The 15,853-nt window shown below is 42.7% G+C and overlaps 1 protein-coding gene across 13 annotated transcripts in view; it reads right to left on the bottom strand.

Annotated features, from left to right (window-relative positions):
- The window catches only part of LOC126424904 (speckle-type POZ protein-like), a 112,992-nt gene that overhangs the window by 48,682 nt on the left and 48,457 nt on the right, over positions 1 to 15,853 (bottom strand). For 10 of the 13 annotated variants that reach the window (XM_050087739.1, XM_050087742.1, XM_050087743.1 and 7 more), the window contains one exon: positions 12,517 to 13,683. In XM_050087739.1, the coding sequence (XP_049943696.1) occupies positions 12,517 to 13,683 (1,167 nt within the window). The remainder of the gene's footprint in view (positions 1 to 12,516; positions 13,684 to 15,853) is intronic. The other 3 variants (XM_050087746.1, XM_050087745.1, XM_050087747.1) reach the window with 1 other exon arrangement.

The raw sequence follows: 15,853 nt of genomic DNA, 5'->3' as shown, positions 1-15,853 counted from the left end.
GGAGGTAGAGATTACAGACTGTGATGGGAGTGGCCAGATGGACCCTGGCAGCAATTGCTTCCAGAGTGGTATGGAGGGAACCCATCTACTAACAATGTCCCTGCAGACCAAGGTGCAGCACAGAAGCCCGCAAGGGGCCAATTCGGTTCCGACAAAGTGTGGAACCCACGAAGGGTGGGCGAGTCTGAATTGACAAAATGGGCCTCCTGGAGAGCAATGCAAGCAGTAGAGTAGGAGGAAAGAAGAGGCTGCAACTCTGTGAGGTGACACAAATATCCATTACAACTCCACTGGAGGATTTTCAAGCCACAGTCCAAAGGGGAAGTAAACGGACCGGAGCCGGTCACACCGCCCAGTCGCCATCCGTCACCGATCAGGATGGGGTAATGTCCATATAGGTGAGGTCAGGCTCTGTTGGTTCATTGGCTGGAGGAGGGGAAGGCGGCACCTCAGGGGGTACCGGAGGGTTCTCGCCCTTGTTGTTGTGTTTCTGCTTCTTCTCTTGTGAAGGAAGAGGGCAGACTGCAGCGAGGTAAAGCACGAAATTACAGCTGGAAATCTTGGCACCCACTGGTCGTGGATTACGTGGTCGATGTGGAGCTGCAGATCGCCTTTCAGGAGGGTGCTGGGAAGAGGTGCCCCTGGAGGGAGATGCAGTACTGGCGGAGATCCAGTACTGGCATTTGCCGAAGAAGGGGAGTGCTGCTCCAGTGGGGGAGGGGGAGGGGGAGAAGCACCTGAAGGGGTGGGCATGGGTACTGATGGGGAGGTAGAGGGGATGAATGGGGCGGGGGCTAGGAAGAGCAAGCAAGGGGTAGGAGTGGGAATGGACGTAACTGAAGCAAAAGTAGAAGTTATAAGCACGGAACGGAGCCGGTCATACTTTCGACAAGCCTCGGTGTAGGTAAGTCGATCTAAGGTCTTATACTCTTGAATCTGTCATTCTTTCACATACACTGGGCATGATGGTGAGCAGGGAGGATGCTGCACATTACAATTTATGCACACTGTCAGGGGAGCACAGGCACTCCCCTCATGGATGGGGCGCCCACAGTCACCGCACAGGGAATCATTGGTGCAACAGGTAAACATGTCCAAACCGTAAGCATTTAAAGCATCTCATCAGTGGTGGAATGTAAGTTTTTACATCACACCGATACACCATTACCTTGACCTCCTCTGGGAGGGTGTCCCCCTCGTAGGCCAGGATAAAGACGCCTGTATCAGAGTGTTTGTTTTTATGGCGCGCCATACAAGGCGGATAAATCGAACTACTTAGCACTCAAAGTTTGCACGGAACTCCTCGTCAGTTTGGAGAAGAAGATCTACATCTACATTTATACTCCGCAAGCCACCCAATGGTGTGTGGCGGAGGGCACTTTACGTGCCACTGTCATTACCTCCCTTTCCTGATCCAGTCGCGTATGGCTCGCGGGAAGAACGACTGTCTGAAAGCCTCCGTGCGCGCTCTAATCTCTCTAATTTTACATTCGTGATCTCCTCGGGAGGTATAAGTAGGGGGAAGCAATATATTCGATACCTCATCCAGAAACGCACCCTCTCGAAACCTGGCGAGCAAGCTACACCGCGATGCAGAGTGCCTCTCTTGCAGAGTCTGCCACTTGAGTTTGTTAAACATCTCCGTAACGCTATCACGGTTACCAAATAACCCTATGACGAAACGCGCCGCTCTTCTTTGGATCTTCTGTATCTCCTCCGTCAACCCGATCTGGTATGGATCCCACACTGATGAGCAATACTCAAGTATAGGTCGAACGAGTGTTTTGTATGCCATCTCCTTTGTTGATGGACTACATTTTCTAAGGACTCTCCCAATGAATCTCAACCTGGTACCCGCCTTACCAACAATTAATTTTATATGATCATTCCACTTCAAATCGTTTCGCACACATAATCCCAGATATTTCACAGAAGTAACTGCTACCAGTGTTTGTTCCGCTATCATATAATCATAGAATAAAGGATCCTTCTTTCTATGTATTCGCAATACATTACATTTGTCTATGTTAAGGGTCAGTTGCCACTCCCTGCACCAAGTGCCTATCCGCTGCAGATCTTCCTGCATTTCGCTACAATTTTCTAATGCTGCAACTTCTCTGTATACTACAGCATCATCCGCAAAAAGCCGCATGGAACTTCCGACACTATCTACTAGGTCATTTATATATATTGTGAAAATCAATGGTCCCATAACACTCCCCTGTGGCACGCCAAAGGTTACTTTAACGTCTGTAGATGTCTCTCCATTGATAACAACATGCTGTGTTCTGTTTGCTAAAAACTCTTCAATCCAGCCACACAGCTGGTCTGATATTCCATAGGCTCTTACTTTGTTTATCAGGCGACAGTGTGGAACTGTATCGAACGCCTTCCGGAAGTCAAGAAAAATAGCATCTACCTGGGAGCCTGTATCTAGTATTTTCTGGGTCTCATGAACAAATAAAGCGAGTTGGGTCTCACACAATCGCTGTTTCCGGAATCCATGTTGATACCTACATAGTAGATTCTGGGTTTCCAAAAACGACATGATACTCGAGCAAAAAACATGTTCTAAAATTCTACAACAGATCAACGTCAGAGATATAGGTCTATAGTTTTGCGCATCTGCTCGACGACCCTTATTGAAGACTGGGACTACCTGTGCTCTTTTCCAATCATTTGGAACCTTCCGTTCCTCTAGAGACTTGCGGTACACGGCTGTTAGAAGGGGGGCAAGTTCTTTCGCGTACTCTGTGTAGAATCGAATTGGTATCCCGTCAGGTCCAGTGGACTTTCCTCTGTTGAGTGATTCCAGTTGCTTTTCTATTCCTTGGACACTTATTTCGATGTCAGCCATTTTTTCGTTTGTGCGAGGATTTAGAGAAGGAACTGCAGTGCAGTCTTCCTCTGTGAAACAGCTTTGGGAAAAGGTGTTTAGTATTTCAGCTTTACGCGTGTCATCCCCTGTTTCAATGCCTTTATCATCCCGGAGTGTCAGGATTTGCTATTTCGAGCCACTTACTGATTTAACGTAAGACCAGAACTTCCTAGGATTTTCTGTCAAGTCGGTACATAGAATTTTACTTTCGAATTCACTGAACGCTTCGCACGTAGCCCTCCTTACGCTAACTTTGACATCGTTTAGCTTCTGTTTGTCTGAGAGGTTTTGGCTGCGTTTAAACTTGGAGTGAAGCTCTCTTTGCTTTCGCAGTAGTTTCCTAACTTTGTTGTTGTACCACGTTGCGTTTTTCCCGTCCCTCACAGTTTTACTTGGCACGTACCTGTCTAAAATGCATTTTACGATTGCCTTGAACTTTTTCCATAAACACTCAACATTGTCAGTGTCGGAACAGAGATTTTCGTTTTGATCTGTTAGGTAGTCTGAAATCTGCCTTCTATTACTCTTGCTAAACAGATAAACCTTCCTCCCATCCCGGTGGAAAATGATGCCCTGTATAGAGTTCAAAGATTGGTGGGGTGCGACGGAGACTGGGATGTCACTGAGATGGTCACAAGCACGCAGGGCTTCAGATTGGGCAGCAGAAGATGTTTTTATGAGCAAAGAACCAGACCGCATTTTACTCATGGATTCCCCTTTGCCATATTTATCTTCAATTGTCTCCACAAAAATAAAGGCTTGGTCGTGGCAAAACTTTCGACATCTGCATGTTCACGTGCATTTAAGGGGCGCTATGAGCTAGCCAGTCAGTCAGTCAGTCAGGGGTCAGTCTCTCATCCCCAGCTTGCTAGTCTGTCTCTCGTCCTTTAAAGCCGGCAAAATGAGTCTTTCCACTCCGCCAGTAAGAAACTCAGCGAGTGGTCACCCGGTCGGGGCTTAGTTCCTGCATCTGAGTCTGCACGTTAGGCCGCCAGTCTGCTCGATTTTGCTCAGGCAATGGTTGTTGGCGGTTGGATCGATCGGTTGGTCAGTCACGCACTGAGACACAAGATGACTTGTCCGTCTTGAACGTCGGTGCATGTGAGGTCGCCACGTGAGTCCAGTGGGCCGCGGAGTATAGCGAGGGGTAGTGAGTTCGCAGTCGACACGAGAGCAACAGGAGTCAACCCATGACATCAGTGTGGCCGGTGTGAGCTGCAATGCCATGAGACGGGAGATCGGCGCGCCTTCCTGCGTCCGTTGAAGCGGCTGGCAGCGGACGGTTCGGGAGAGCGATTTGGGGGTGCTGCACCAGGTCTTCTCCAGAAATCGCAGTTTATTAGAAGTTAGGTGATTGGTGATATGTTGTTTCATTTACTTGTTTTCTTGGTGAGGTCACAAGCTGCTTTGTTTTGGGGTCGTCCCACCATTCTTCTCTGTTTATCCACCCACGGGAAGGTGGTTATTTATGAATTGGGTGGTCCGTTTTTCCCTTGTGGAGTAGGGTGGGTTAGAGCAACCTGTGGTTCGGATTGTTCGGTAATCTCCCTATCAATCTGCCGTACGTTAGTAGCTGCCTCTGTCATGTTTGTCGGGTTCAGTGCGTTAATGAATTTATTGCTTGGAGTGTAACGGCCTAATTCCTGAAATATGTTTTGATCTTGCCTATCATCTTGAGAGGCGGTACTGTAGAGCATGTTAACTGGTATGGCCAACCTTGTATAATTTTATATAAGATTGCATTCCATGGGCTTTTATTTAAATAGTCATTTTAGTATATAAAGTTGCCACCCTTCCACTGTAAGACTTTTCCTAGAAGTTAAAATCAAGTTGCACTTTCGGTGGCAAAGTTAATATTTTCATGTTAGTGTTTTGTACCATTTCCATCCCTCCTACGGGGTGCATAGTTTGTGTGTTTGTGTGAATTGTTAAAATTTTTAGGTTAAAATAATCTGGTGTGTTGCAGATTTGAACCAGTGTAGTCTTTCAGAGGTTGTTGTGAGCGGTCGTAACTACAGCTGTGTCAAAAGGAAGCAGCAAGGTTCTCAGCCCGAAAGCTCATACAGTCAAAGATTTGTTTGTTTCTGCCTCTGAATAAATTGTAACTTGATATTTAGTGGGTGCTTTCTGATTATAATTTTAAATCTATTTCTTTAAAAATAAATAAAAAATATTCTTTAGGCGCCATTAAAGTGAATATATTACCATTTGTTAAAAAGGAATTTGCTTATGGTTTCATCAGTTACTCCCTGGCAACTACTTCCACGCTCACATAGTGTCATGAAATGTGTAAATGTTCTTGATGAATCGCTAGTAAGTAGAATAAATTCTCAAGAAAATTCTTTGAAAATAAAGCACAGTTCAACATCGAAACTGGTATCAGCACAAAGGACAAATAAAACAAGCAGAAGCATATATGTGTGCGCGCGCGTGTGTGTGTGTGTGTGTGTGTGTGTGTGTGTGTGTGTGTTCAGTGAAATAGGTAAAAAATCAGTTGTGTTATATCTGAGTAACTTTAAACTGTCAGCACAGGGCAGGAGCATGTAGAGGAACTATGGCTCAAGTTTGTTTACAGTCACTGTAAAGGAACTTCTAAAGAAATGGACATTATTGCCCAATAGGTGTAAAACAAAGCATAGGGCTATAGACAGAGATGCTGAATGAAACACATTTAGCTGCCACGAGAGCAATGCATGAAGCTTACAGTGTCTAACAAAGCAGAATATTGTCGAACGATCTTTCAAAAAACCAAAAGAAATTCCGGTTGTATAAAGGCTGATAATGGCACCAAAGTTAGTGTCCAGTCCCTAATGACTGAAACAGGAACTGAAACATTGTTGACAAATGTGCGTTTACAAAGGAAAATCCAGGAGATTTGTGCCAATTTGATCCTCGAACCACTGAATAGATGAATGAAATAAGTATTATACCTGGCAGATGGCCGTACCGTAGGTGCAACCACAACGGAGGGGTATCTGTTGAGAGGCCAAACAAACGTGTGGTTTCTAAAGAGGCGCAGCAGCCTTTTCAGTAGTAGCAGGGGGCAACAGTCTGGATGATTGACTAATCTGGCCTTGTAACACTAACCAAAACGGCCTTGCTCTGCTGGTACTGCGAATGGCTGAAAGCAAGGGGAAACTACAGCCGTAATTTTTCCTGAGGGCATGCAGCTCAACTGTATGGTTAAATGATGATGGCGTCCTCTTGGGTAAAGAATTCCGGAGGTAAAATAGTCCCACATTCGGATCTCTGGGCAGGGACTACTCAGGAGGATGTTGTTATCAGGAGAAAGGAAACTGGTGTTCTACGGATCGGAGCGTGGTATGTCAGATCCCTTAATTGGGCAGGTAGGTTAGCAAATTTAAAAAGGGAAATGGATAGGTTAAAGTTAGATATAGTGGGAATTAGTGAAGTTCGGTGGCAGGAGGAACAAGACTTTTGGTCAGGTGAATACAGGGTTATAAATACAAAATCAAATAGGGGTAATGCAGGAGTAGGTTTAATAATGAATAAAAAAAAAAAATAATAGGAGTGCATGTAAGCTACTATAAACAGCATAGTGAACACATTATTGTGGCCAAGGTAGACACGAAGCCCACGCCTACTACAGTAGTACAAGTTTATATGCTTACTAGCTCTGCAGATGATGAAGAAATTGATGAAATGTATGATGAGATCAAAGAAATTATTCAGGTAGTGAAGGGAGACAAAAATTTAATAGTCATGGGTGAATGGAATTCGAGAGTAGGAAAAGGGAGAGAAGGAAACATAGTAGGTGAATATGGATTGGGGGTAAGAAATGAAAGAGGAAGCCGTCCGGTAGAATTTTGCACAGAGCATAAATTAATCATAGCTAACACTTGTTTCAAGAATCATGAAAGAAGGTTGTATACATGGAAGAACCCAGGAGATACTAAAAGGTATCAGATAGATTATATAATGGTAAGACAGAGATTTAGGAACCAGGTTTTAAATTGTAAGGCATTTCCAGGTGCAGATGTGGACTCTGACCACAATCTATTTGTTATGAACTGTAGATTAAAACGGAAGAAACTGCAAAAAGGTGGGAATTTAAGGAGATGGGACCTTAATAAACTGACTAAACAAGAGGTTGTAGAGCGTTTCAGGGAGAGCATAAGGGAACAATTGACATGAAAGGGGGAAAGAAATACAGTAGAAGAAGAATGGGTAGATCTGAGGGATGAAGTAGTGAAGGCAGCTGAGGATCAAGCAGGTAAAAAGACAAGGGCTGGTAGAAATCCGTGGGTAACAGAAAAAATATTGAATTTAATTGATGAAAGGAGAAAATATAAAAATGCAGTAAATAAAGCAGGCAAAAAAGAATACAAACGTCTCAAAAATGAGATCGACAGGAAGTGCAAAACTGCTAAGCAGGGATGGCTAGAGGACAAATGTAAGGATGTAGAGGCGTATCTCACTAGGGGTAAGATAGATACTGCCTACAGGAAAATTAAGGAGACCTTTGGAGAAAAGAGAAGCACTTGTATTAAATATCAAGAGCTCAGATGGAAACCCAGTTCTAAGCAAAGAAGGGAAAGCAGAAAGGTGGAAAGAGTATACAGAGGGTCTATACAAGGGCGATGTACTTGAGGACAATATTATGGAAATGGAAGAGGATGTAGATGAAGATGAAATGAGGGATACAATACTGCGTGAAGAGTTTGACAGAGCACTGAAAGACCTGAGTCGAAACAAGGCCCCTGGAGTAGACAACATTCCATTAGAACTACTGACGGCTTTGGGAGAGCCAGTCATGACAAAACTCTACTATCTGGTGAGCAAGATGTATGAGACAGGTGAAGAATATAATAATTCTAATCTCAAAGAAGGCAGGTGCTGACAGATGTGAAAATTACCGAACTATCAGTTTAATAAGTCACAGCTGCAAAATAACAATGCAAATTCTTTACAGATGAATGGAAAAACTAGTAGAAGTCGACCTCGGGGAAGATCAGTTTGGATTCCGTAGAAATGTTGGAACACGTGAGGCAATACTGACTCTACGACTTATCTTAGAAGCTAGATTAAGGAAAGGCAAACCTACGTTTCTAACATTTGTAGACTTAGAGAAAGCTTTTGACAATGTTGACTGGAATACTCTCTTTCAAATTCTGAAGGTGGCAGGGGTAAAATACAGGGAGTGAAAGGCTATTTACAATTTGTACAGAAACCAGATGGCAGTTATAAGAGACGAGGGGCATGAAAGGGAAGCAGTGGTTGGAAGGGAGTGAGACAGGGTTGTAGTCTCTCCCCGATGTTATTCAATTTGTATATTGAGCAAGCAGTAAAGGAAACAAAAGGAAAATTCGGAGTAGGTATTGAAGTCCATGGAGAAGAAATAAAAACTTTGAGGTTTGCCAATGACATTGTAATTCTGTCAGAGACAGTGAAGGACTTGGAAGAGCAGTTGAACGGAATGGACAGTGTCTTGAAAGGAGGATGTAAGATGAACATCAACAAAAGCAAAACGAGGATCATGGAATGTAGTTGAATTAAGTGGGGTGATGCTGAGGGAATTAGATTAGGAAATGAGACACTTAAAGTAGTAAAGGAGTTTTGCTATTTGGAGAGCAAAGTAACTGACGATGGTCGAAGTAGAGAGGATATAAAGTGTAGACTGGCAATGGCAAGGAAAGCATTTCTGAAGAAGAGGAATTTGTTAACATCGAGTATACATTTAAGTGTCAGGAAGTCGTTTCTGAAAGTATTTGTACGGAGTGTAGCCATGTATGGAAGTGAAACATGGACGATAGTTTGGACAAGAAGAGAATAAAAGCTTTCGAAATGTGGTGCTACAGAAGAATGCTGAAGATTAGATGGGTAGATGACGTAACTAATAAGGAGGTACTGAATAGAATAGGGGAGAAGAGGAGTTTGTGGCACAACTCGACAAGAAGAAGGGACCGGATTGTTCGCATCGCAGATTTATCATTTAATGATGAAAATGCACTATTTTTTCTTTGTAATTGCCTGGAAGCCACTGATCAATGGTAGTTTTCCTCCGGAATCTTAATCCATTTTGGCTGAAAAATCTTGATAGCCAGCCCAAGCTAGCTTTGAAACTGATAATGCATAGTTCTTTGGCTAAAGCCAATGCTGTATGTTGGCACATTTCACTCATCACCGCACATCTGTACCGTCACTTCTCGTCTACATAATAGCAGAGCCTTTTTTTCGAGCTCTGGATACTTCGCTTTTTGGCCGTGAAATGCCTGCTGATGACTGTTAAGTTTCTTGAAGCCGTGTTTTTGTTTTTTCGCCAGTCGTGAATACACCTCTCGCTCACATTGTACTTTCTTCCCATTGCACAATTTCCAATGGTCTCTGCTTCTTCAATAATTTTCAGTTTTTCTTTAGCACTGTACAAGCTTTAATGAGAACTTGTAGCCATAATTAACAAGTTTGAAAGTTTGAAGACATTGTCACAGACTGAAGCTTCAACAATGCAATAATATAATTGGATCTATTGTTGGAGGTGGATCAGCAGCAACCTCGTTTCGAATAATCTACGCATCCCAGTTTTTCGTCCTTAAATACGGGGAAAAAACATGCGCAGATTATTCAAGTATATATGATACTGCAATCCCTTACCTATCACTCACACAGGGATTGTGAGGATAAAATTAGAATAATTACTGCACACAAAGAGGCGTTCAGACAATCATTCTTCTCGTCATTCACAAGTGAACGGACTGGAAAGAAACCCTAATAAACAATGGTACGTACCCTACACCACACACCTCATAGTGGCCTGCAGAATACTGTGGCTAGCTTATCACAAATGAAAACAAGGGAAGAGCAAGTAACTGTGGGAACAAGTAAATGTAGAGCAACTGTTTTACACATTGATGTTAAAAGTGCTTAAATAAAACCCTGAGTCTCATTAAACAGCATATATTAAAAGAGGAATGTACATGCAGTCAAAATGTAAAACTGACTAATTCAGACTTTGTAATAGACTGTTTTGGTCTTTTTTTAAAATTAAAATAAATTTAGAATTTTATGAGTTTCAGCTTTAAGTCATTGTCAGAATCTGTCAGATAAAAACACAAAAGTGAAATAGTTATCATACCTATTATAAAGCATTTATATATACAAGACATATCATAATAAGATGGCATCAATCCATAGCATCTTCCCAAAACCCCAAGTGTGCAAGAATACCATGCTAGACTTTTACACTAGGACTTCTGACACAATATTGTGTATTGATGGCTTAATGATGGATGTCTCACTTCTATATACAGGGTGTCCCAGCAATGTCATGACAAACTCTAAGTGAGGTGACTGACAACATGACTCATAAGTGCATAGACCTCTGTGTCTGCAAACATTGTCTTACACCGCTAGGTGGTGCTGTACCCGGGAGTACTGGAGCAGAATGTGACATTTCCTCACTGGAGTGCTAGCCAGTATACGAGCAGTACGATCATTACAGAAACGGGGAGCTTGCAGACCTGCACTTAGTGTGTGGAATAGATGAGCACAATGGATGCATTTATTGAGAACATATACCAGACAGACATCAACTGCAGCACAGTTTCTTTGCTCATTTGCACTGAGCTTTCTTGAGGATATAGAAAGCCAGTATGGTAGCCTGCTTTATTACAGCGAGGTCCGCTGGCTTAGTCGTGGCGAATTATTAAATCGATTTTTTTGCCTATTAGGTGAGATAAATATGTTCATGGAAATAAATAACATGTGTGTTCCTGAATTGAAATAGCCTTCATGGAAATGTGATCTTGCGTTCTTAGCAGATTTAACTAGCAATCTGAATGCTTTGAACATTTCACTACAGGGTAAAGATCTGCTAATTACTCATTTTATAGATCGAATACGAGCTTTTAAAATGAAATTGACACTTTTGGCGAGTCAGCTGGAAACAGGAAATCTAGCTCATTTTCCTAAATTATCATCCATGCAAGATGTTCACAAAGACTGTGAACGTTATTCACATAGTTTAGTTGCCCATAAGGAAGAATTTGATCAATGCTTTCAAGATCTGACAGCACTAGACAGTGATTTTGATCTGTTCTCTCCATATTCAGCGAATATTTAAGAGATTCGTCCTGAGCTGCAGCAAGAAATTATTGACCTGCAGTGTGACAGAGAATACAGAGACAAATTTCAGAACAAGAAAAACATTTTGGAATTCTACAGACACTTCCCTCAGGATAGATTTCCTCGTTTGCACGAACTGGTGGCTACAATAATATCAATGTTCGGATCCACGTATGTTTGTGAACAACTGTTCTCTGCAATGAAATGTAACAAGACGCACCTGAGAAACGCATTGTCTGATCAAAATTTAAACTGCATGCTGCGCCTACAATGCACGAGAACAATTACTCCGAACATTAGACACAATTGTAAAGAGCAAAAAGTACAAGATAACCGAGAATCCCACACTTCTGTGACACCTTTTATTGTGTAACAGTTCACAAATTAATACGAATGTAGAGGCATACACTAAGCTAATAAAATTATGTGGCACGTGTACATTCTCCTTTATTTGTTTCATTTGTGGCAGTAATAATTCGTGAGTGATATCCCTGCAGGTGGCCGTGGATTTACATTGACTGGCGGCAGCTGTTGTGTGCCCCACATGACTCTCCCACTCTCCGCTCTGGTCCGGTAGTGGGGGTAGCGTGCTCGCACTGCTCCGTGCTCGCGCCTTGCTACTCACAGCTTGCTCCGCGAGCATGTATGTTGTGAAGCCCTGCACTAGACCGACGTGAAGTGTAATACCTTTCTGGAACTGGTTCTTTGCAGCTTGCTTAAAGATGTTCCTGAAAATATGAGGTGCAGCATGTGGGTTCCAATATGATGCTTGCTCATTGTAGATGGTAATTCGTGTAGTTATCTGAATAGGTGAGTCCGACATGAATAGATTGGGCATGGTGGACCAGTTCCCTGGGTCCAAGCTTCCCAGATTAATTCCAATATTTATATCTCTTTTGGGGAGCTATGAAATCTCTCATCCATTGCGATCCTGTGGAGTCTGAAATGGATCTCTTCCCAAGGATTGTCAGTACAGCTGCTACAACCAAAGAAACTCCTGGTGTGTTAAGTATGTCTGGCAGTCAATGCTACGTCTGTCTGGCATGTGTGGTGCAAACTTCGAACACCTGTTTTAACATTTTGAGCCATGTTCATATTGTAAACCATGTGTACTCATTACGCCCGATACATCTTCCCAGTGACTCATTTCCTTTCCAATATTGGACTTCTGCTAGCAGTTACCTTTGACATCTGTGGCCACAGGTTGCTATATGATTATCAATCCTCACAACATGACCCACCTCCATTAGAAGTTTGTCACAATATTTTTGGGACACCTCTAATATACGTGTAACATTTTGTTATCTGAAAGATTACTTCTAATTTGTGTAACTGTTAAGTTTATACAAAAAAGTGATAAAGATTGAGTATAATGTTGTCTACGGTACATGTGATCAAGGGCTGATTATGTGCCATTTATTGACCGATTCAAAAATTGTAGTTGGCTTGATCACCCACTAGACAAGGATGAACAGCCACTATGAGACCCATTAAAATAATTGACTTACTAAGCACTAGTACACACAGTAAGTACTGATTGTTACACTGATAGTTACCTCTGGGAACCAGCTGCGATGAGTTGACTGATCTTTTCGACAGAGTCAGGGTCGCTGTGGAGGGCATCCTTCCAGCCTGTAGTGCCCATCACCTCTTCAATATGCCGCTTTATGAAAGCTACAGAAGCCTTGAGTAGGGCATCACATGAGTTGACCACAGCAAAGACTGCAGAATTGGCAGCATTGTCTATGGTGAGGCGCCTCGCCAGCTCCACCTCGCACTGGCTCTTTAGCTCACACAGGTCGTAACGATCTGCAAACACCAGCAAGCCCCGGGCCATATCGCGCAGTGCCGGCGCGCGGGCTGTATACATGTAACGCAGTGCCTCTGCCACCACACCCGGTTCCACGCCCTCGATGTAGACGCAGTTTTCTTGTGCTTCCTTCATATCCTGCTGCAACATTCTGGCAAAGACAGGGCTGCGGGTGGACAGCACTGCCTTGTGCGCTTTGAATTTGACATCTCCAGCTTGCAGAATGAAGTCTGAAAAATCTTGGGACTCCAACAAGTTACCGAAGTCTCTAGCGAGGCCGGGCTCAGTCTCCAGAGCAGAAGCGCTTGGCAACTCGTCCCACACAATGCACATAATCTCCACCTCGCACTCGAATGTCAATCTGTCACCCACATTCCTGTAACCATCTGTAATGGGAAAGGTGTCACTGATAGACTTTGGTGCTGACTTCTCACCCCCTTTAAGTGTACAGTATAACGGCGGATACACTTCGCGTTTCTCGTCTCCACCTAAAGAAAGTGTAGCTTTCAGGTTTGCTTTGGCAGGTTCCTTGCTTACTTTCAACCAGAAACAGAGATGTAACTCGTTGCCTTTCTTCGACAGCACCATGCACCACTCGCTCGAATTTGGGTGACGGAAAGAAGTAGATGCTATGCTGCTCACGTCCTCGGGCCAGTTCTTTATGCCCGTAACTGTCCAGGTGTAAACAACTTTTTCTTTCTCAAATCTTGTAATGCCTGCAGCTGACACATTATTGCACCTGCTTGCGGTGATCATTGGTGGTTGACATATTGTACCTTCCACAACAGGTGACAATGGCACCGTGGATGTCGGCGTCAAACTTGCATTACCAAATGAATGAGCCTGCGGAAATTGTGGACTTTGCGCTAATGGGAACATGTTGGTTGGCGCGTGGCACCTGAAACGGATAAACCTGTCATTAGTGCAGAATACAGTAGCAGCCAACATACTGAAGGAAAAACCATAATATCATGACTGCACATAGTTGGAAGACACGTTAACAGCAGCTTTACATGGCTGCTTTGGAAACAGAAGTACCACCAGATGAGTAGGGTGGGTAGGACATATCTGTGTGTTATATTTGCTTGTATTTCTTAGGGCCACACTGTGTCTTCTCAGATGGAATATATTTATGAAATTCCACATTAGTCTACTTATTTCACAACTTTTGTCAAATAAATTAACATCTGCCCAAAGATAACTGTGCTGTCAAATACTACAATCTTCTATTTGCCGAAAAATATCAACACATGCAACTTGTGAGCTAACTCGGCAATCATAAAAAGTTGACATTCGAGTCTTGGGCTGTTGCATATCTTTACTCTACAATGGATTGTGCAGTCATACCACCCATGACACAGTGACTCATTATTCAAACATTGTAGTGTCTGTATAGGCAATTGATGTATTTGCTATAAAGGCATTTATAAATATAGGGTGTACATGAAGTCCAGCAGCACTTTCAATTATTTACTGCACAAGAACAAAACATTGTACAGATATCATACATATGAAATTTTGAAGAGGGACCCTGAAAGCCCCCTCCTCCCATGGATACCACCCGATCATAGTCTGGTAACTTTCCGACAGTCAGCACTAGTCGCAAACATGGCGAGTTCAGGTGCAGAGTGGGATTTCTGTGTGTTGGAGATTGACGAATGTTTAAAACCAGGTACAGTAAGAAGCCACCAACAAGGAAGGCCATTTACCACTGGCACAATAAATTTGTTATGATGGGTTACTTGTGCCCAGCAAAGAGAAGCGGACATCCCGGTGTGAGTGAAGTGAATGTGGATCGCGTAAGAGACACATTCATAAGGAGTCAAAAGAAATCGGTGCATTGTGCATCCCGTGAACTCTAAATGGCCCCAATGACAGGGTGCTCCACCCCATTTTAATCGTGAAGTTCGTGGATACCTGAACGCGGAGCTGCCGCATCAATGGATTGGCAGTGCTACAGAAGGGGACAGTTGTTTCATGAAATGGCCTCCCCAATCGCCAGATCTCACTCCGTGTGACTTTTTCTTTGGGGACACAATAAAGATTGGGTGTATGTACTGCCTCCTACCACATGACATAGCAGAGCTCCGGGAGAGAATATGGGAAGTGAGTGCCACAGAGACAATGCCATGCTGGGACGGGTATGGCAAGTATTCGATTACTGTATTGACATCTGCTGGGTCACTCATGGTTCACATATGGAACATTTGTAAAAAACTTTCAGAGATTCTCTTCAAATTGCAATATGCACAACATCTTTACAATGTTTAGTTCTCGTGCAATAAATAATATAGTGTTCCCGGACTTTAGTTACACCCTGTACGTCATGGTTCACCATAACTGATAATGATAACTGACACTTTTGTTCTATGAAGTATAATTTTATCTTCTTGGCCATTTCAAAAAACAAACTTTGGAAGTGCTTGTGTAACAACATGGATCAGTGCCAGAAGACCATATAATTAATAAAAAGAAAAGAAAGCTACACAATCGTAAAAGGAACAAAATTACAAACAGTTGCACCACATTTCTTCTCTGGTTGCTCAAACTGCTCATCGACCCTTTTTAACTTGTGTAAGAGACTAGACTCCCTAAAAATCAATTCAGAAAAGACTTTCTAGCAAAAATTCATATTTGATGTTTTCTTTCCCTTTTCGTTTTTCTTTTCTTCTAGAAATGCTTTTCTTGCTATAGACAGTCTGCATTTTATATCATCTCTATTATGGTCATCGTCAGATATTTTGCTGTATTAACAGCAAAACTCATTTTTTAGTGTCTCATTTCCTGGCCTTAAGCTATCTTGATTCTTTATTTATATTGCGATTTGTACTGAACACTACCTTTATATCTGCACTCTTACAAACTATTGAAGAGTATGGCATGGGGTGCTTCCCACTGTACTACATATGAAGGATCTCTTTCCATCCATTCATGTACAGTGAAGAGGAAGAATAATTGCTTAAATTTTTCTGTGCACACGAATTTGTCTGAACTTGTCTTCAGAGTCCCCATGGGAGCAACAAACAGGTTGCTGTAGTATTTCCCACATTCCTCAATTAATAACTGTTCTTTAAGCACTTTTT

Source organism: Schistocerca serialis, chromosome 10 (assembly GCF_023864345.2).
Source record: "Schistocerca serialis cubense isolate TAMUIC-IGC-003099 chromosome 10, iqSchSeri2.2, whole genome shotgun sequence".
In the NCBI taxonomy this organism is placed as follows: domain Eukaryota; kingdom Metazoa; phylum Arthropoda; class Insecta; order Orthoptera; family Acrididae; genus Schistocerca; species Schistocerca serialis.
Note: the sequence above shows the minus strand (reverse complement) of the source record. Positions and strands in the feature narration are given on the sequence as shown.